Below are 19588 nucleotides of genomic sequence, written 5' to 3'. Positions count from 1 at the left end.
AGAATAAGGCAGAGATTTCATCAGAACATGTTAGTGCTCAGAGATCTGGAGCTAGGAGAGAAAGCTGAACTTGTCTATAAACAAAACATGAAATGTGGAGCAATGGATACTTCTGCAATCCCCACCAGGCATGGCATGGATCCAGCTTCCATAGGTGGGTTTTTGTTCCAGGATTTCAAACTCCTGAACACCACTGGAAGAATTGCATGTCTGCTTCAAGACTACTGCAGCCTTCAAGTGAAGGCTGCTTTGATCTGGGAAGGTTGCTTTCACAAATGGGGTTCTTGCTGCTTTTATTGCCCTTGCTTCTCAATGGACAATACCTTCCAGCTTGTGCTTAAATTTCTGGAGTCTCTGGGGCTTCTGCTTGCAGTCAGGTTACTTTTCTGCAGGAGTGGCCTAGCTTTCATGGCATTCCCTTGCTTGAATCTCTGGAGACTTAGGAGGCTTACTAATTCTCCTGTTAGGTGTATCTGTATTCAGTTTGTCTTTGAGGAAATGGAAGTGCAAAGCATGAAAGGCTGAACAATGGCTAAATGAACATCTGGTACCAAGTGATGTGTCTCTGAAAGTTGCTAGTGATTTAAGATGGATCTTCTCAGGCAGAATGAAGTGGGTATAGGGAAAAGTGGAGGAAAGAATGAGGAGGAGACTTTCAGGAAAGAGTAGTGCTGAGACTGCAAAAAGGAATATTGGGAGCTCCTGGAAGGGACTGTACCTCCACTTTCTGTTGAGAATGCACTTACTCTGAGTAGTTGTTAATACAGCTTTCTGGTGAGTAGTGCTAGTTGGAAAATTACAAGCACCCATGATTGCTGTTGTCTCTGGTTGTGCATCATCTTTTAAAGCCAGGGTTGATCTTTAATCATCAAGATTGACTGAAGGGTCAAGGGAATGTACAATATACTGCTCTTGAGCTGGGAGGTTACAGTGAAGGCTGTCTACACCCCACACGGAGCAGTACTGCCCTCCCATCCATCTTTGAAGCATCCTTGACTGCCTGAAGGAGAAGCATCTGCAAGTGAAGGCCTTGGCTGGGGCAATGTAACTTCTCAGTGACCTTCACCCAGCCAGGCAGCAGCTGCATTGCCAGAGGTGGCTGCTGTCAAGAAGCCCTGTTGTGGATTTGCGTTGTTTCCTTGTTGCAGTGTGAGCCTATCTCTGGCTGCATTACTGCCCTCTTGCTTCCAGTGGTGAAAATTTGCCCCTTGTTCCTGTTGGTAGTGATTCTCGGAAGGCTGTCGAACATGCAGAGAAAGGTCAGAGGGGGCAAATGATCCTCTTGTTTGAGAGATGTAGAAACTGAGGCATGTTTACAAGTCTTCTCCCCTAAACCTCCAGCCTCCATGGGGCAATATCTAAGACCTGGGTCAGACACTTGAGTCTCAAACACTGATTTGATAAAATGCTCCAGTATTGAAGCAAATGCGTGTTAATTCGCTTGCCTGATGACAGCTGTAGCCTTTCTGCATATGCTGCAGCTCTCTCATGGATAGGAGCTGGGTGGTTTCTGACTCATGTGTGAATTCTGTTTCTTTACTCTTCTGCTCTTATGACTGCTCTGCTGCAGGACAGGCTGCCTCTCCTGATGCTTCCTGCTCCTCCTGATTCTTCTCTTACTCTTTCATAGAGAAACTTCTTCCTCCCTCTATTTATCAAATGTATCAAATCTTATTTATTATTTTAACATGCTTTCAAAGAGGCAGCAGACTAATACGGGAATTTTAAACCTCCCCTCTAGGGTCTCTTGGAAGCCATGAGGTCTAGAGAAGAGCTCTTCTGGTCAGAGCTGTTTGCGCAGTGTCTTCAGCCCAAAGCAACTGAAGCAAATCTGCCTTGTGCCTACATGTTTTCTAAACCAGCCCATGGAAAGACTGAAACTTAATGGTGGTCAGAGGAGCTGGGTCTGGTATCTCAGAAATCTGAGTGTGCTTCTGGCTGTCAAGGGCTGCAGTGGTATTATAGAATCATAGAATAGTTAGGGTTGGAAAGGACCTTAAAATCATCTAGTTCCAACCCCCCTGCCATGGGCAGGGACGCCTCACACTAGACCATGTTGCCTAATTGAGGAACTTCTTGTTAGATTTGTGCAGTGCTGACTTCAATATGTTTACTACTTGCACATGAATCAGGTGGAGTTATTGGCACCTTGTAGGTGTTTTGGACATTTGTGTAAGTCCGTAGGCTGGGGGGAGAGGGGAGGGGCAAATTGTCCTTTGTGTGGTGTGGAAGAACAGGGGCAATGTATTTCAAGCTAGAAAACCGCTTCCTTCCCAGCATGTGCTAACACATCGCTAGACGTGTAGGCACAGCCACTGCGCTGGCAGCAGAGTGTGACCCTCTGGCAAGTGACATGGGGGACAGGGGCTGTGTGCCCATGTGCTCACTGGTGGAAACTTGGCTTCTGCCAAACTTCTGTGAAACAGAGCTAAAGGTTCATTTCAGCTGTGTCTGTCCTCCCATAAAGTATGTGCTGATCTCCAAACCAACATTTTCAGTGTTCTTTTTCAAAGTAAGTATATTTTTGCTTAGTTGGAGTTTGTTTCTTGTGGGAGGGATGAGCGGTTATTTGAAAAGCTTTCTATTTTTGTGTCCTGGGCTAAATGAGCACTGGTTTAGTCTGGAAAGGCTGCATTTACCTCTAGGCTTGCTGTTAGATAGAGCAGGGGAGAGGAGGGAAAATGAGATCTTATTTCTGTCTTTTCCCCCATTTCAAAAACCATAAAACAGGCTATCCAAACTCAGTATAGGGCATGATTTTTTCTACCCCAGCAGGGTTGTTCCTGTTTCCACCAGAAGGCAGTTGTCCCCTTCACTGCTTCTCACCTCCCTGCAGGACTGGGTATGATGCTCTCGGACCTGACATCCCTCTGTATTGGCCCTTCTCCCATTGGGTGGCATTGACCTGTCACTTGCTGTGCTCTGAGTTCCCGGCAAGGAGAGAGGTCAGTGCCAGGCAAACGCGCAAATGTCCTTGCTGTGAAAACTGCTGCGCATATATCTTGTGTATCTCTCAATTCAAGGTTTGCTGGAGAGATAAGATGCTTTGTGGTTTGTTTGGATGTGCTGTGGCTCTTTTCCTTGCATCTCTCATAGCAAGCCTTGCTTTCCTTCTACGGAAATGACTGCGAGGACTGGGCTGCCTACTGCATCTCTGCAGTGCCTGAAAAGCAAAGGCAGGACTAGGCAGAGTCTCTCAGCTTCGGAGGCTGCACAGACCGATTCTTAAATTCAGAGGTGAGCTGCAGCCCAAGAATTTGGGTTTGAAGGATGAAGTATTTGGAGGAGAGAGAAACCACCTGAAAAAGCTTACCTGAGAGTGAGGGGCCACACAGCAGAGACGCTGGCCAGAGCTGCGTTCAGCTAAAACAAACTGCTCGCCTCGCTGCCAGCTCTCCTCTATGATACAAGCAAGAGTAGGAAGGGAAACCTTCAAAGTATATTCTACAAATGATTGAAATCAGGAATTTTTCCTTTAACTAGGATCAAACGGTGGAATTAGAAAAGTCCCTGTGATCCTGGGCATGAATGGGGCAGTCTGATGTGCATCCGTGCCTGCCATGTGGCATCCCTGATTCAGCATTGCACCGCTGCTCTGCTGCTCCCAGGGATGTACCATGGGTGCCTCTCAGCAGGCAGCAGCTCTCACTGGCTTTGGACTTGAGGGTAGCACTCACTCTGGATTAAAATCCTACTGATACTCAGTGGTTTGTCCTGTGCTCACAGAGCTCTTGGCCTGAACAAAACCTGAGGGTCAAATCCTGCAGCAGAAAAACGTGTTTTTGTTGGATGACCAGGGGCAAGCATGAGGATGCCGCAAGGCTGTGATAGCTGGTTGCCCAGCCTGTTGCATATTGAGCTGGGAAGTGTCTCCTTGCTCCTTTTGCTGAATATGGGTGACTTTGGTCAGTGACGCACTGCAGATACGATTCCAAGTTATCTCAGATCACGTCCTTCCATAACAGTGGGACTGCATGTTCCTCTTGCATGTGTCCTCTCATGGGAGCAGTAATGCCCAGCCTGCACTTGGAAAATAGGAGTGAGGCAAAATGAAATATTCCTCTGTGCTACTTTATCGGGTGCAAAGTGAACAGAGGGAAGTAGACGGGTGGTTTTAGGAACTGAATTTCCCCCTAAGAATTTTCTTTTTCCTTTTTTAATCCTTTATGCATTGCCCATGAGCTTCTCTCTGCTGAAGCTACCTCAGTTATGTGTTGGACACTTGCCTTCCAAATTTTATTAGACTGAAGAATAGGATTCTCTTCATCGCTTACGGAAAACACTTGCACTCCTTAACGTCTTTGATGCTTTTCTCAGAAAGCTTTAGCATCCCTTTCCAACCTGAAAGCTTTTGGGGGGAAATTTTCATTTTTGGGTGAAAAGCCAAAATTTTCCAATTATCTTCAACAATATGAATCCACTCTGTGTATAGGGGAATATTTTCCAGCCAGTTCTCATTCTTATGCTGTAGTTTCTCTCCCCTTTATGGATTGATTTTGAGAGTCCAGTTTCAAAGCTTTTTGCTTGTATCAGCTACTAATATGTTATTGCATTAACTTGATTAAAGCAAACATCCTACTAAATGGTGAACTGTTAAATTGGTATTAGGATATTCAGGCTCCTGAGATGAGAGCTGTTTTCAAACTCCACAAAACCCAGGAACTGACACTGTCTGCTGTTGTATTTTGGTCCTCAGGGCAATCTAATTTATTGTGGAGAGAAGGGTAGACTAAGCTAGTGACAGTGTTTCTGGGAATAAATTGGAGAGTGTTCTACAGAAGTCTCACTAGCATGGAGTCTGAGTGTGAAATGAGATTTATCTGTGCCTTTATGGCACTTTTCAGCAGAGAATTTAGCAAATGAGCAATGTGTGGCTGATTCTCACCAACATCCTGCAAAGTAAGTGAACATTCACATTTTAGAGCTGGGAGCCTGCAGTACTGGGAAGGCAATGACGTGGATGAACAACATCCATGTCAAGAGCAGAATCCATGTCTTACTCTCACCCTGTTGTTGTAAGACCTGGCATCTCCCTCTGTTCCTGAGGCAGCAGCCATCAGTGCTCCTGCCAGTCTGCTCTTCCAGCCCTCAGCTTTCAACCTTTTTGTATGATTAAACATGGCATTGAATATTGCTCCTGAAGCTGGATTTAGGTCTAGTCCCTTAAAGGGAAGTCTGTAAGGCCAACAAGGAGAGCATTGCTTGGGGACTGGTCTGTGGGGATGATGCTCATGTTACCATGCTTCACCCAATTCCCATGCTGTGATGGGCTGGACTGCCGCAAGATCCAAGTGCAATTCCAATGTTCACCCTTTCCTCCTCCTCCCCCTCTCTCCTCCCTCCCTCCACCCCCAAGGAGGCTGTCCTAGTTGATTCCCCCCCCTTTCTTTCTCTCTTCTCCCTTCCCAGTGTACTTATAACTCTTAATCTAGCTGGCCTTGTAACAAACGACAGCCCAGGAGACACGGAGCAGGACTCTTAGTAGCATGATAGCTCCAGGTATCTCAGCACTCATGCGACCCTTGTTAAGTGGACTGAATGCGAGCAAGGTTCGCTTTATTCATCTCTGTGGGGTGACTGAGCAGCATCGCACACCAGCTAAGCAGGGCTCGGAAAGAGGCTTCAGCTCCACACAGAAGCTCCCCGATGCCCCTGGGGATTCGAGGTGAGTAAAATGCTGTACCCTGTCTTGCTGCATCTAGAAGGGCCTTTTCAGGAGGGACACATGCTTACCTCTGCCTTGCTCCACAGAAGAGCGGAGAGGGCAGTGTGAAAGCAGCCCTGCAGGAGGTGGTGGATGAAGATGCTGATGGGAAGAAGGTGGTGCAGGGAATCAGTCTTTGAGAGGTGCTTTTCCCTGCCTCTGGAGCTGTGGAAGCCACAGCTAGTGGCCTGGATCCAGAGCATGAAGATGACAACATGGCACAAGAATCCATTGAGCAGCCTTTGAGGGACTGGGATGGTGGGCAAGGTGTATCGGGCAGCTGGGCCACAAGCCTGCTGTATTCCTGCTGTGGGAAGCTGGGATGGCCACTGGGTTGGTTGCCCTGGGAATTGCAGATTCTTTTGGGTATCATGTCCCTGCTGCTGTAAAAGCAGAGTAGGGAGTGGATGATGGCTGCAGCTCAAAGGAGCAAAACACTATCTTTAGGTTACGGGAAGCCACACAAGCCAGATCTCATGCCTTGCTGTCATGCTGTTCTGGACAAGCGAGATGGAGGAGGTGGCTCAAGGTGCTCAGCTGCCCAGGTGGTTGCTGTCAGTGTGAGGGGCTGCATGAGCCCCTGGGACTGTGTTCTGCCAAGATCCTGAGGCCAGGACTTCTGCTGGGCTGAGAGTGCTTGCTCAGTACAGGATGCACTGTTTGTCGTGGTGGCTGAGTCTGCGAGTTAAGCCCTGCGGTGGAAATTGGTCAGAAGCTTGTGTTTAAAAATACCTCTACATGCCAGGGTGGAGGACTCCCAGCTGGTCATCTGAAAGGACACTTTTTAGGGGCCTGGTTGCCAGAGTCCCTTGGGCAGCAGTCCTGAAGGGCAAAGGAGTCTAGGAAGGCTGGGCATTCCTCGAGAAGGAAGGCTTAAGGGTGCAGGAGCAGCTGTCCCCCTGTGCTGGAAGGACAGGGCTGATGAGAGGCTGCCTGGCACAGAGTGCTCATCTGTATTCTTACAGCAGGATCTACTGCAGACTCCCTGCCAGTGTTTCCTTTCTGCTCCATTGGGATAATTTGGAAGGAGATTGCATTTCTCTGAGCAAAATAAAAGGAATTTGTAGATCGGTGTGATCTAGGTCAGGCTGTAATCTGCTCAACATTGAGGAAAAGACCCAACCAGCATCACAGAAAATACACTAAACCATTTTGCTATCTGACCTTAGAGGAAAGTTACACCGATAACCCTGCTTGATGGGATTTATGAAGACTCGTTATCAGTGGATTTTCTTTTTAATTGGTTTGTGGCTTCTGAAGTTATCTCTGGCACTACTTGTAGGCATCTCGCTGTTTTGGATGGCCTTGGAAACACAAATGCCTTGTTTTTAGGGAAAAACAGCAAAAGGGAAAAGAAACACCTTCTTGAAACCCCCTTTACCACTTCCCTGTTTCACAGAAAGTTTGAGATTTTTATTTTTTTTAATGGATTAATCAATTGGCAGTGTTGAACTTGTAGTACTGAGTTTATCACATCTGGTAAGACCTTTCCAAAGCTCTGACGTGCATCCTGTGACAGTAATGTCACAGTGCAGTCTAAATGATGCAAAATGTCATCTAATCTATTGTGAGTTGTTTTTAAAATCCTGGCTCAAAATTCTTTTCTTAACAAAATGTGAAAGGAATTTTTTTCATAGCTTCAAAAACAATGATAAACAAATTCAAAAGTAAATAGAAAGTAAAAGCTACAGCTTTTCTTTCCAGGTTCTCCTGAAGCCTTGGGTACCCAAAGTTCTCCAGAGGAGACTTAAGTCTGGGACTGATTTGTGGGGTATGAAGACAACTAGGCCACCATACAAGTGGCTCTGTGAGGGATGACTGAACTCAACAGTGAAGATGGGGAGTAATCAGGCTGTGTTTATGCCCCCAACAGAGGCACCCATACTAAGAACACAGACAAACAGCTTAAATTTCCCCTACAGCCAGCAGAGAGGGAAGCTGCTTACAGGTGCTTTCTGTGTGGTCAGAAGTGCTTGTCATCACCTTCTCGGGAGCAGAGATGAATTGCTGCACCCACTCTTGTCCAGCACCATGCCGGGGGTCTGTGGCAATAGCATTTGTACTTCCTTGTATCTACCTGGGTGCCCTGTGTGCTGTCCCCGGCTGCAGCTCAGCTGTCTCAGGGCTCGCTTAACTGGCAGCAACAGTCCAAGCACGGCCGTGCCCAGGAGGAACTGCAGGGAACTAAATTCCCCTAGGATCTGCAGGAGACTGGTGTGGGATCCTTCTGGGACTGATGTGGGCTGAAGCTCTAGGTGCCTCAAAAGACAACACAGGTGAAGTTTTTTGTCAATAAACGTGTGTGTAGCACTGGGGATTGTTGGATCCAGCACTCCTTGCTTGCAGGCAGCCAGCTTGCATTGTCCTGTTGAAGAATGCATTGAGTTGCAGCTTTAAGCAAAGTCTTAGGACTTTGCCATTTCTCTCATGTAACAAATTATTTCATCCATAACTGTAAAGTCAACACTGCCACGAAACCTGCCTATGTGCCATAAAAATGAAATAAATGGGTCTAATCCATCGAAATATAGACGAGGTTGGGATTTTGTTTTTTTTGTTTGATATTTGAGAACTAGTCTTTAAATTACTTGTTTACAGAGAAATGTCTGTGGCTGTCTCTGTGAGGGAGTCTGAAATGTCTTAAAGGTGTTCTTTGGCTGTTTGCTTAGGGAATAAGGTGATCCTATAACTGCAATGTGATCTTGCCATTCTGCATGTGGGAAACTCTTCCCTGTGCAGCATGGTCCTGGTGTGAACTTCACAGCTGTTTTCATAACCAGGGGACCCTGTTGTAGACTAATGGCCCAGGCATTGTTTTCTGTTGGAGCTTTCTGAAAAACAGGAAGCCAGCCTCCTCAGATGAAGGTACAGCAGCTGCTGGGTTCTGCTCCTGCTGAATCGAGACCAAAAACAAAAGAGCAGAGAAGGCACAAAATATTGTTTCATCTCTCTTCTCCACTTCCAAATTTTGATGGAATATGGGGATTGACTTTCCAAAAAGAGATAATTGTTTGGAATTTTCTGCACCTGAAGTCTTGCTGATGAAGTCTATGTGACTATGTTTTAAGAAACAGCATCCTTTATCACTTTGAGATGTACTGTAATGATTTGTCAGCAGGTAAATGGGATTAGATCCAGATGGTGATTGTGATTTATGTGAAGCTGAATGAACAAGACCTGCAAACTGGAAAGCGGAGAATTTCTTCCCCCTTTTCCATTACAATTTTACAGGAATTCTTTCCTGTCTCCTATTCAGCTGGATACATCCCCTGTATTCCACCTCTGCCTCTTGTGAGTTAAGAAAGAGCAAAGGAAATGGTTTAAACTTGATCCTTATATATTTCTGTGCCTAATGTTAAAAGGAAATCAGCAGAGATTTCCAGATGCTTCATTTTCATCTGCCACAAAGCACAGAAGGGTGAGCAGACACAATAAGTCCTTTCAGCTGCTGGAATTCCCTTGCTATCACAGGGACAATTCCTATTTAACCAGTTCCTCCTCCCAATCTGTGACTTTCCAAGAGGATGCCTGGCACAGACGAGTGTAGGTGTTTCCTCAGCCGGTAGGTTTGCTGTAACATGTGACTCTGGGTCTGTGATAGTTTGTGTTCACTGTATATTGCAAATATGTTGCAAGAAATCAGGAGATAATATTAGAAATCCTTAGAGCTCTGATATTTGCTTTTTGCCCAGAGCTTCTAGGAGAAGTATAACCAAGCTTTATACCAAACAGCACTTTTATTGGAAGAAGCTGGATGCTGATTCACTCAGTCTTGTGTAAGTGGGGAAAAACCAGAGGATTGTGAGCGTGACCAGATCTACGAAATTAACTCTGTCTTCAAGGCTGTGGTTCTTTCTTCCTACGCCAGAAATGAGAGCAGCAAGGCCACGGGGCAGCGCTGATATTGCTAGCGCTTGGGAAGTTTATTGGAACCGTGGGAGGTAGAGGTGAGTCTTTTCAGAGCTCTGGGAGAGTGTTATGTGACAGAAGAGAGTGGACCCAGCTTCTGCCACTGGAGAATGTCCTGGGCTTTGAGATGATGCACACTTGGGTAGTGTAACATTGAGGGGTACTTGGCAAAACACCCACTGCACCCAGGGTGCTGCCTTGTTTCAGCAGAGGAGATGGGAGCTTTGGGTAGCTGGGACCTCCGGCTTCTAAGTGACCATTTGGGTATGTGCACTAAGAAAAAACACTGTTTGCTCATGTGCTTCCCCTGGCAAATATAAAGATTGTCTCAGACTGTATTGTCTTGGTGACAAATCCCTGACACCACTGTTCAGGGTGGCAGCCTTCTACACAATGGTGGGGAAAGCTTGGTTTGCAGGACGTGAAGTGGGTGCTGTTTCCCTCTTACTTGTAGATCATATTTCTGCAAGTCAGCACTAAGAAATGCTGATGACCTTGTTCTTGACTCTTTATAAGATATAATCTTGCAGGCTGTCAAAATAACTAGCAGTTTCTCCTGGGCAAGGATCACAGCAGATCAGAGGAGGTTACAGTCACTCTGTAAGCTGGAGCTGAGTATGTCTCATCACAACAAGGAGCCCTGTGATTGAATTCAGGGAAGGAGTGAGTGCTTCATAAAAGAACAAGCAGCAGAAAAGGAACAGTCATCAAGTAATGCTCTTAGGAATAAAATGTGAATAAAACCAGCCCTTGCTGCATAATTAGTACCTGATCCTGAGCACTTCTCTTGTTATTACTTCACTCCATCCTGGATTATCATCCAAGGCTCAGGACATTCAAATGTTTTGCCTGCCTTCAAACGCTCCCTCCACCAGCCAACCCAAGCAGAGGCATTGGGTGCAGGCCATCTGCACTTATTCATGCACAACAAAACGTTTATTCCAAGGGATGTTTGATAAAGTGAGAAATATTTTGGGTCAGCTCAGGTTTGCCTGCCATTGAGAACTGATAGTCTGAATCTTTTCTGACATGCACAGTGTAATCTTTCTGGAAAGTGTATGCACATTTGCTTCCAAGTGCCATGTCTCTAGTGCTCAGCCAGAAGACCTCAGCAGTGGGCATACAGGAAAGGGTGGGCTTCTCTGATTCTTGTAAACTTGTCTTACAGCTCTGCAGACCAGGTGACAGTGCATTTTATAAATCGGGATGGAGAGCGACTTACGGCCACAGCCAAAGAAGGGCAGAGTTTGCTGGAAGTGGTGGTCAATCAAAACTTGGCCATTGATGGATTTGGTAAGTGTTGCACAAACGTATGTGCTTTTAGGATTGATGTGTCTGTGCTGTGACCAGTGGGTACCTGGTAACAGCGTACACATGCCACTGTGTGCTGGTGAGACAATGAAGCAAGCTTCTCTCCCAGCAGCTGCTCGCTGAGCTGGCTTACTGCACTGAGCTGGCAGTGTGATTTCCACACTGTCACTGCTGGGATTCATGTGTCAGTGCATTTTGCTGGTTAGGATTGACATAAAATATGAAAACTGATTGTGATCCTCACAGAGGAAAAGCAGGCTGAAATCTACATCCACCTATTGCCTTTTCTGGCATCTCCTTTGACATGCTCCAGACTTTTTAAAGGACCTTTTCTAAAGGTGTTGATCTCTCTTATCACCTAATTTTTTAATGATTTGCTGTCATTGCCTCGTTTCTCCACCAGGTGCATGTGAAGGGACATTAGCCTGCTCCACTTGCCACCTCATCTTTGAGAAGGACACCTTCCAAAAGCTGGATGCCATCTCAGACGAAGAGCTGGACATGCTGGACTTGGCGTATGGGCTCACAGAGACGTAAGCCTCCCTGCTGATCACAGTAGATTCTGAGGCAGATTCTCAGCACCTGGCACCTCTTTCCAAGGGGACAGGACTTATTCTGTATTACAGTTGTGCCTTTAGAGATGCTTTCTCTTGGGGGATAAGACCTTTAACAGGAGCTTTAGTGAAAACCCAGCCTGGCCCAAACATCCCAATGTGGGTGGGGAATTTCTTCCTTTCCTGTGGGAACAGAAGGTCCTCACTTAATGTTTTCTTCTCAGATCTCGACTTGGCTGCCAGGTGTGCATTAAGAAGTCGATGGATGGTCTGACAGTGCGGGTCCCCATGGATGTATCAGACATGAGGAGGCAGCTGGAGGTTGGAAAGCAAAGCAAACAGTAACTGGAAACAGCTCCTGCACAACTCACATCCTCATTTTAGGTGTGGCAGGGTACTTTGCTTTTGGCTAACACTATTGCTTTTTGTGGCTGGCTTGCAGTAGACCGTAGAGGTCTGATTCAGTATAAATGCCCATTTGGCAAATCTCTTGTTTAAACAAAGCTTAATTCTAGGGCCTTTGGTACATGTTTTAAGTGTTCTGCTGAACGCAACTGGACTAAAGCATAATTGCTCTACATTTCCCTGGGAGGGTGACAGTAAACATCTGTGCTGTATGTGACTCACCCTCTCCTTTGAAATTTAAGGAATTCTGCTATTCTAAGTAACTGCTGGGAATTTTGCAAGGCTTGGCTCTTTAAGTGTAGAGCAGATTTTTCCCAATTTGGGAAGCTTAAGGAGAGGTAGCTGTTCCAAATACAAGACAGTGCGCCAATTGGCTTGATATAGGCAAAACGAGTTTTGTTAGCAAGAACATATTGATGAACATTTGAATGCTGACATTTCCTGTAAAAAGGAACCACTTTAAATGAATTTGAGATGTTAAATGAATTATGTGCCATGATCTGCTACTTTCTCCAAATATTACATTTTTCCATTGCTGTACTACTACACACATCAAATAAAATTCTAATAATTGGACTTTTAGACCTATGAGATGCACTTCTCCAGTAACATGAGCCTGGCTGGAATAGTATGAGTTTGATGGAAATTTAAGTATAATATCCTGTTGTCCCAGTTAAATTGACTGGATTTTTCCCTCATGTTTGAATGAATATGTCAAACTTGCCTTATAAATGTTGTAGAAGGGGGGAGAGGAGGGTAAACGCTTTCAGACATACAAGTCCTTCTAAGATTTGAAATAAGAGCTGAAAACTCCAAGTTTAAGCATCCTGGTGCAAAGCGAGTGGAAGGGATCTTTTAAAGGACAGGATTATTTCAAGTGCATTAATGGTTTTGTTTGGGGCCACCTTTAACTCTGCCTCCTCCCGGAGTTCGTTTTCCCCCTTTACCTGCTGGGTTTGACCTACGTTGGGTTTGCAACCTGGGATCCGCGTGGAAAAGAACATCACCTCCCAGCTCAGATTTGTTCAGCCGCCAGCATCAAGTGGTGACTGGCGGCGACACGAGGTGGAGCTCTCGGAGCGCCCGCAGCTCTGCGCACAGGACGAGCAGAGCGCGGGGGGGGATGCTGCGTCTGTCTCCCTCCCTCCCTTCCTCCCTCCGTCCCTTTAGAAGCTCTTAATTGGCACTTCACGTAAGCCAGTGCAAGGCCAAACCTACAGGGTAGCCCTCGGAAAACTCCCCCAGCGTGTGCCTGTTTCTCTCAAACCTCTTCTCCAGCTTGCCCCAGGTTTACTATAATAAAGCAAAGAGAATAAAAATGGATTCAAAGAAAACCGTAAAGCCACCGCCACCTTCAGTACCTCTTCGTGTCTGTCCCTGATGCTGTCACTCTCCCTTTGCAAAGCAGAGGTGACCTGGAGCTTTGCAGTCCTATTCCTCAGCCCCGTCCTGTACGTGAGTTTGAAGCTGGAGCACAGGATGCTGCTGAAAGATGTCAGTTCTCTACACGCGGGTGCAATGCCACGTAGAATCAACTAGGTTGGAAAAGACCTTTAAGATCACCAAGTCCTACCTTTACCCCAGAACTGCCAAGATACAATCCACCACTAAACCACGTCACTAAGTGCCTCATCTATGCGTTTTACGCATGCTGGTGTGATGGCAAGGGAGGGAATAGCTGCTTGCTTGAAAGGTCAGCTGTCATGTTCCTCTTTAGAGTGTGGGTGAGCTTTGAGGAAAAAGTTTCCAGTGCAAGCTGTTTGCTTGGATATGTAGGTAGCCAAAATAGCCCACACTACTCTTTGGCAAGGTTATCTGTCCTTCAAAGGTGCAATGGGACAGCAGCAAGGGGGAGTCTGTACAAAGAAGCTATCTGCAAAGGATGGGGTAGAGTATGTCTTGGGAGACTGGCTTTCCTGATGTTGTTGGGATGACAGAAATAGGACCGAGACAGTGGAAATAAACTACAGCTGCCCTGGGCACTTCCATCGTGGTTTCTGTCAGCCTGCAGCGTAAGGGAACAAATCACGCTTGCCAAGCAGAAATGAGAAGAGGTTGAACTGAATGAGTCATTGTCTCTTTCAGGCAAATGAACTGAACTTGTCTGGCCTTGATCTATACTGGGAGCAGGTCATGAAGGCTCCTCACTTCCCGGATGGCAATCTCACGACATGTCTTCCCGAGTGACTATCCAGCAGGGCACTGAGTAGGGCATTCAGTAGTTGTCAGGCCAACTCAGACTAAATCTCTCCTTTTGATCTGAAGAAGGGCAGAGAGAGAAGAGAAACCTATTTGTGTCTGAAGGCTGTACATTAAGGGCAAATCTGGCCTTTCTGGGGCAGAAAGCCAACTGTCTGTATTTGGTATTTCTTGTTATGAGCAAACTGGGTGCTGTGGAACATTTTTAAGACTGCTTGGTGACTTCCAAGTACACTTCTGCACCTCAGGGAGGGACACACATCCCACTTGGGAGTTTTGAGAAAGGGATTTAGGTGGTACTTGGATGTAGTATGTGACACCCACACTGATGGGAGCACTGACAGCACATCTGCAAGATGCTGCGGGAGTGTGGGATGAATGACAGCCCTAGGTGGCATGGTATCCCACTGCTGGGTGTCTCCTGTCAGGGACTGACAGCAAAGCAGGGTGCTCTCACCAGAATTAAGCCAGAATTTTTTTGGGGGTAATTTATACTTTGTGGCCTCGAGTTTCCTGGGGCTACAGGAAACTCAATGCCAAACCAATGCCAGTGGTTTGGCATTATTGTTCAGCAGAAGCCAGGAGCTCTGGAACCTGTTTGTCTTTATGGCACAGTCCCAGGGGGGCTGTGGCCAGGATTGGAAGCGCAACATTACATTAAGGCACTTACCTGTTCCTCAGCTACACTCTGAGTGCACTGGAAGGTGGCACAGCTCACAGGTTTTCCAGTCTGCTATCCCTAGGAAACCTATTACTAATTTGCTACATGTGTTTTGATGGCCTGGAAGAAAGTGGAACACATCTGCCGACTTGGTGGATGTAGGATTGGGTGCCAATATGTGGGGAGCATCCTCATCTCCAGCAAGCTGCGCTCTCAGAATTGCATCATTACCTGGGATCACGGAAAAGGAGTGCTGCAGAATTCCATGCCCAGGCCTGGAGGCAGCAGGTAAGCGAGGTCTCCATGCCCTTGCAGAGGCCAAGTCTCCCTGTCTTGTGTAGCACCCTGCCTCTGCTGTGCATCACATGCTCTCAATGGGACCAGTGGTTTGTGCTACCTTTTCTGTTAAATTTTGAAGGGTTTTGTTTTGCTTTAAATGAAGAAAAATTATTAATAGAGAGCTGGGTTAGAGCAACTGTCCAGGGAAATGCGCCCTTATTAGGCAGCCTAGGATGAGAAGAGGAAAAAATGTGTGTTTTGCCCCGCCTCTCCCAGTGTTTCTATAAACTGATCTCTTTAACTTGCTCATAATTCTTCTAGGTGACGCAAATTGTGAGCTCTTACTCTGCATTTGGTCCAGATCTTCCTCGTTTGATCTCAGACCAGCCCAGCTACTGAGTCAGTTTACAATCCATTAACATGTTTAGAATACAGAATCATCTCTTTGCCAAGTACAAGCAGACTTTTCTAATAGTTAATGCTGTTTCATCTCCCTCAAAAGACACAAATAAGAGTAGTGCCTAAGCTGCTGTGCTGGCAGAGGGCTCAGCATGGCCAGCCTCTCAGATCTAGGGTATGAAGCACGTGTTTCACAGCACAGTTGGTGTTTTGCAAATGCCACCACCCAAGTATAGAAGAGAGGGAAGTAAGAGCAAGGGAACGAGGTGATCGTTGCACCACAATGACAAACAAATGTGTGTCTTTTATTGAAATAGTTACATCTGTAGCTCTGGAAAAAAAAGACTGTGAATGCCACATCAGTGTTCATGTGTGAGGGGAATTACGGTGGGGGGGTGTTGTATTACAATTATATACACCTTTCATCATACAAGGGCCACCAAGGTGATTTGGGACAGAGAGTGCCGAGTCTGAGAGTTAAACACCCTGCATAGAATTAATCAAACTATACACCTTGGAAAAGTGGGGTCTGGGCTTCCCTCTCTCTCCTCTGTCCCAGAATTTGGCCACAGGCATTTGACAGATGAGTGGAGGCATCTGATACCTACTAGATCATTTTACAGAGCTGGCTTCCCCCTCTGCAAGGATTGAACCATGGCAGGTGTCAAGCAACTCTAGATACAGCTATTTGCAGACACTCTGCCACTTGCAGGGGGCACTTACTCCACAAAGGGGACCTTTTAATCACTAGGATTCACGTATTTCTCTTGTCCTTCACCCATTCACTGTTAATTGAGTAAAAGGAGTGACTCTCTGAGAGAAACCACTTAGAAAACTCTCACATAACTTTTAAATGAAATATCCTGAACCTTTTAACCTCTGAGACTTTTCCCAACGTTTTCTTAATGCCTGTCAAGCTAACGTGATGCTCTCAGCTTCTGTGTAGAATTTAGCTGGCAACATCACAACTCTCTAAGCAAGTCCCATTATGACTGTGGCACTTCTGAGCACTGCTTTGAGTGGAATCACGGGAGTGCTCCAAGAGTCCACTGGCTGCATTTCTTTAGTAGTGCAACACTAGAAGCCTGCTTAGCACATCCCTGCCTGGCACTTCTCCAAACTTAATTCTCCTGGAACAGCTGAGCCATGTGCTAAGCTAAGTGGGAATTCAATGCTTCTCTGAGACAGCATCAGTGCTGTTGAAGCCTGGACCATCTCAGCTTATGGACTGACAGCTTTCTGGCCAGATGGGGCTTTGCTTTAGCATCCACTCGACAACATTCTTGACAACTCTCACAACTCCTTTGACCTCATGCTAGAGCCAAAAACTGCTTAAGTCCCTCTCAGCGTGACTAGGAATTTGATTAGTTGCCCCATCCACACTACCTCTGGAAAGGGCCTTCTAAAATGTTACCATCATTTACAGAAATATAATGTCACCTTTTACTAGGACTAAAAGGACCAGCTCCGAGAGGACACCAAAAAAGACAAATGTTCACAGCTCTGCCAAAATGACAGTGCTTAAATCCTTTATAGTAACTGTGGCTCTGTCAAATACTAGCTTTGGGGGAGGTTTGAGAGAATCAATGCGCAATGAATTAGGAAAGCAAAAGCAATCTTGGGGTTAAAATATTACATATAGCACCTGCCAGTGAAAGCCGGGCTTTGGGCTCTGGGCTTGATTTGGTGCCTCAAACAGTAATGAAGGCAGACTGTGAGCTAGACCACCAGGGGACAACAGATGAGTAGAGAGAAGCAGCAGTGATTTCTGGGGTGGAGGTGAAGGGTCTTCCTTTGGGTGAATGGTGCTGAAAAGTAAACAATGGCGGATTTTGTGCAAGCATAAAGATTTTTAACTAGTTCTGATGGAGCATTAGCTGTCCCAGTTCTCCAGTCAGCCACACGCATCAGCAGCTGACTGGAGAAAATAAAGCAGAGTTTCTCCTTTCCCACTTTAAAAAGAAATGGAGTCAGTCCCTGTACATGTCAGCTAATTCATGAACAGGGAGAGTCTGATGGCATTCAGCCCACTGGACACCCACCCAGTGAAGTCTCTTCTGTAGAAAAAGGGTGCAAATTGAAAACCAAGAACAACTGCCTCCCCTCCCCAACCCCAGCCAAAATGAATGTTAAACCCCAACATTACATACACATTAGTGTTGCTTTACACTTATTGCCCCATGCAGCCTGCTAGATTCTTCACACCCTGATCATATCTTACACATTATTTTCTGCTGCACATACACAAAAAAATATTCAGTTCTCCCACATCCATCTCCCTAGACAAATGTCTCTTCTGCAAATGCCACTGTGTCACGCTCCTCCGTGGCCACCTCTGCCAGTGGCTGGCTCCTGAGCCACTCTACCCTGCTCCGAAGGAGTTCATTCTCCACTGCTTCTGCCTCTGCTGTGGGACAGGTTTTGGTTTCATCGTGCTTGAAATACTCCCTGATGGTGTTTCGAATGGAGGTGGGGAGGATGATATGGATGGTGTGGCTGAATGTGTTGAAGCCCTTGCTCTGGGTTGGCGCCTGCGCCATTTCCTCTGGCTTACTCTCCAGCTCCTCAGGAGTGGAGGCACTTTGGGGGCTCTCTTTGTGCTCTGCCTGGGGGGATGGGGTCACTGGTCCATGGTGGTAGCGCCTGGAGATGGACTGCAGGACAAGAGGGGTGTTCTGCCCATAGAAAACTGTCTGGGGGATATGGACTCTCACAGTCTGCAAGCTTTTGCACAGGCTTTGCTCACTGCTGCTGCTGGGTGAGTTGCTGCTGCTGGGTGAGTGACTGCTGCTGGTGTTTGCCATGGATCCCTCCTCTTCCTCTTCCACTGGAGACCCCTGAGAACTTTCTTTATTTGGGGCCACATAAAAAGTTATCTTGGTGCGCTTCAGGCTTTCCTGGCTTGGAGGGCAGGCATCAACGCTTTTGATTTCTATATTCTTCACTGCCTTCTCCTTATGCTGCTGGTGGCTGCTCTGTGGGGATTTCTCGCTGGCTGGGCTGGCAGCTGGGAGCTCAGGGTTTTGCTCAAGCTCTTTGGTACAATCCTGGCTCCTGAGCCCTGGGTCAGGGCCCCCTCCACAACTCAGCTGTCTCTCCTCTTCTTCCCAGTCAATGTCAGTTAATGGGCTTCCCATGGCAGCTCCGCTGACAGGAGGAAAGCTTTTCCTCTCTCCAAAGCAAGGATTGCTGTCTACAGCCTTGGGTTCATACTCACGGAAACTGTCCAGATCACACGGATTTAAAGGCACAGGAGACCTGAAGGACTTGTGCCACTCTTTTGGTGACCTCTGGGCAATCCTGGGGGACACAGCATGAAGCCTGGCAGACGTACCGAACATGAATGGTAGGGATGAGACGTCTGTGGGACTAATGGCTGATGACTCTGAGCAGTAGGAGAAAGCACTGTCTAAGGAGCTGAGTGAGGAGGCAGATGGGGAGGTGGTAGTAGAGGACAGGCTAGAGAAGCTGGACCTGTTGGACAGGCTAGATTTCTGAAAGCTGAGCTTCTTCACCTTAGAGCTGGTCTGAGGCGACTGCCACAAGTTCTGCCTGGCCTTATTAACTCCAGGGCTTAGGCCTTCATCAATCAGCTTCTGGCTCTCCACCTGCAGCTGCTTGAGCCTGTGGATGTAGTCTGTATGGCTGTGCATGATGGTGGCATCGCAGCTGGACTGGCGGGCCACCGGCTCGTGGCTCTGAGCAGGAAGCTGGGAGCTGAGGCAGACGCTGGGCTCCGATGAGCACCGGTCCCTGGCCGGGCTGAGTGAGCGTATTGAGCCAATGGAGCAGAAGGAGCCATCCTCTTCCAGGAGGTCATAGCTGTCTGCACTGGCATTCTTCCGGGCTTTGCTTTGGTAGCAGGCTGTGATTTCACTGAACAAGTCCCAGTCCTCAGGGTCCTCATCAAGTAACAAGCTGCTGGATGGTTCAAAAACCGCATCTGTTTCAGGTACCAGGTGATGCTTTGGTCCTTCTGGGTCACAAGCAGAAAATTCCAGCTCATCAGAGGAATCATCATGCTGAGCCAAGCCTATGCCAGGGGCAGAGAATACAAATTAATTTGTGGCCTATGCCTCCTAACCTTACCAAGGCAGGGAAATATTCTCATGAAAAAGCAAAGTTGATCCACTATTTTCACAGGGACCAAAGCAGGACTGGGAACAA

General features: G+C 46.9%; 2 protein-coding genes across 2 annotated transcripts in view; one reads left to right on the top strand and one right to left on the bottom strand.

Moving 5' to 3' along the window:
* Nucleotides 1-5471: 5471 nt before the first annotated feature.
* LOC115612910 (adrenodoxin-like) lies at nt 5472-12030 on the top strand. The gene is made up of 4 exons (XM_030497787.1): nt 5472-5665; nt 10782-10906; nt 11328-11457; nt 11703-12030. Exons 1-4 carry the CDS (start codon nt 5487-5489, stop codon nt 11821-11823), a joined length of 555 nt encoding a protein of 184 aa, XP_030353647.1. The 5' UTR covers nt 5472-5486; the 3' UTR covers nt 11824-12030.
* A 3661-nt stretch (nt 12031-15691) lies between these two features.
* Nucleotides 15692-19588, bottom strand: part of LOC115613164 (rho GTPase-activating protein 20-like) — a 29727-nt gene continuing 25830 nt past the window's right edge. Inside the window, exon 15 of the mRNA XM_030498302.1 lies at nt 15692-19454. Coding sequence (XP_030354162.1) covers nt 17701-19454 — 1754 coding nt within the window. The 3' untranslated portion in view covers nt 15692-17700. The remainder of the gene's footprint in view (nt 19455-19588) is intronic.

This window comes from Strigops habroptila, chromosome 9, assembly GCF_004027225.2.
Source record: "Strigops habroptila isolate Jane chromosome 9, bStrHab1.2.pri, whole genome shotgun sequence".
Lineage (NCBI taxonomy): Eukaryota > Metazoa > Chordata > Aves > Psittaciformes > Psittacidae > Strigops > Strigops habroptila.
The sequence above is the reverse complement of the archived record's forward strand: the minus strand, read 5'-3'. Positions and strand labels throughout refer to the sequence as shown.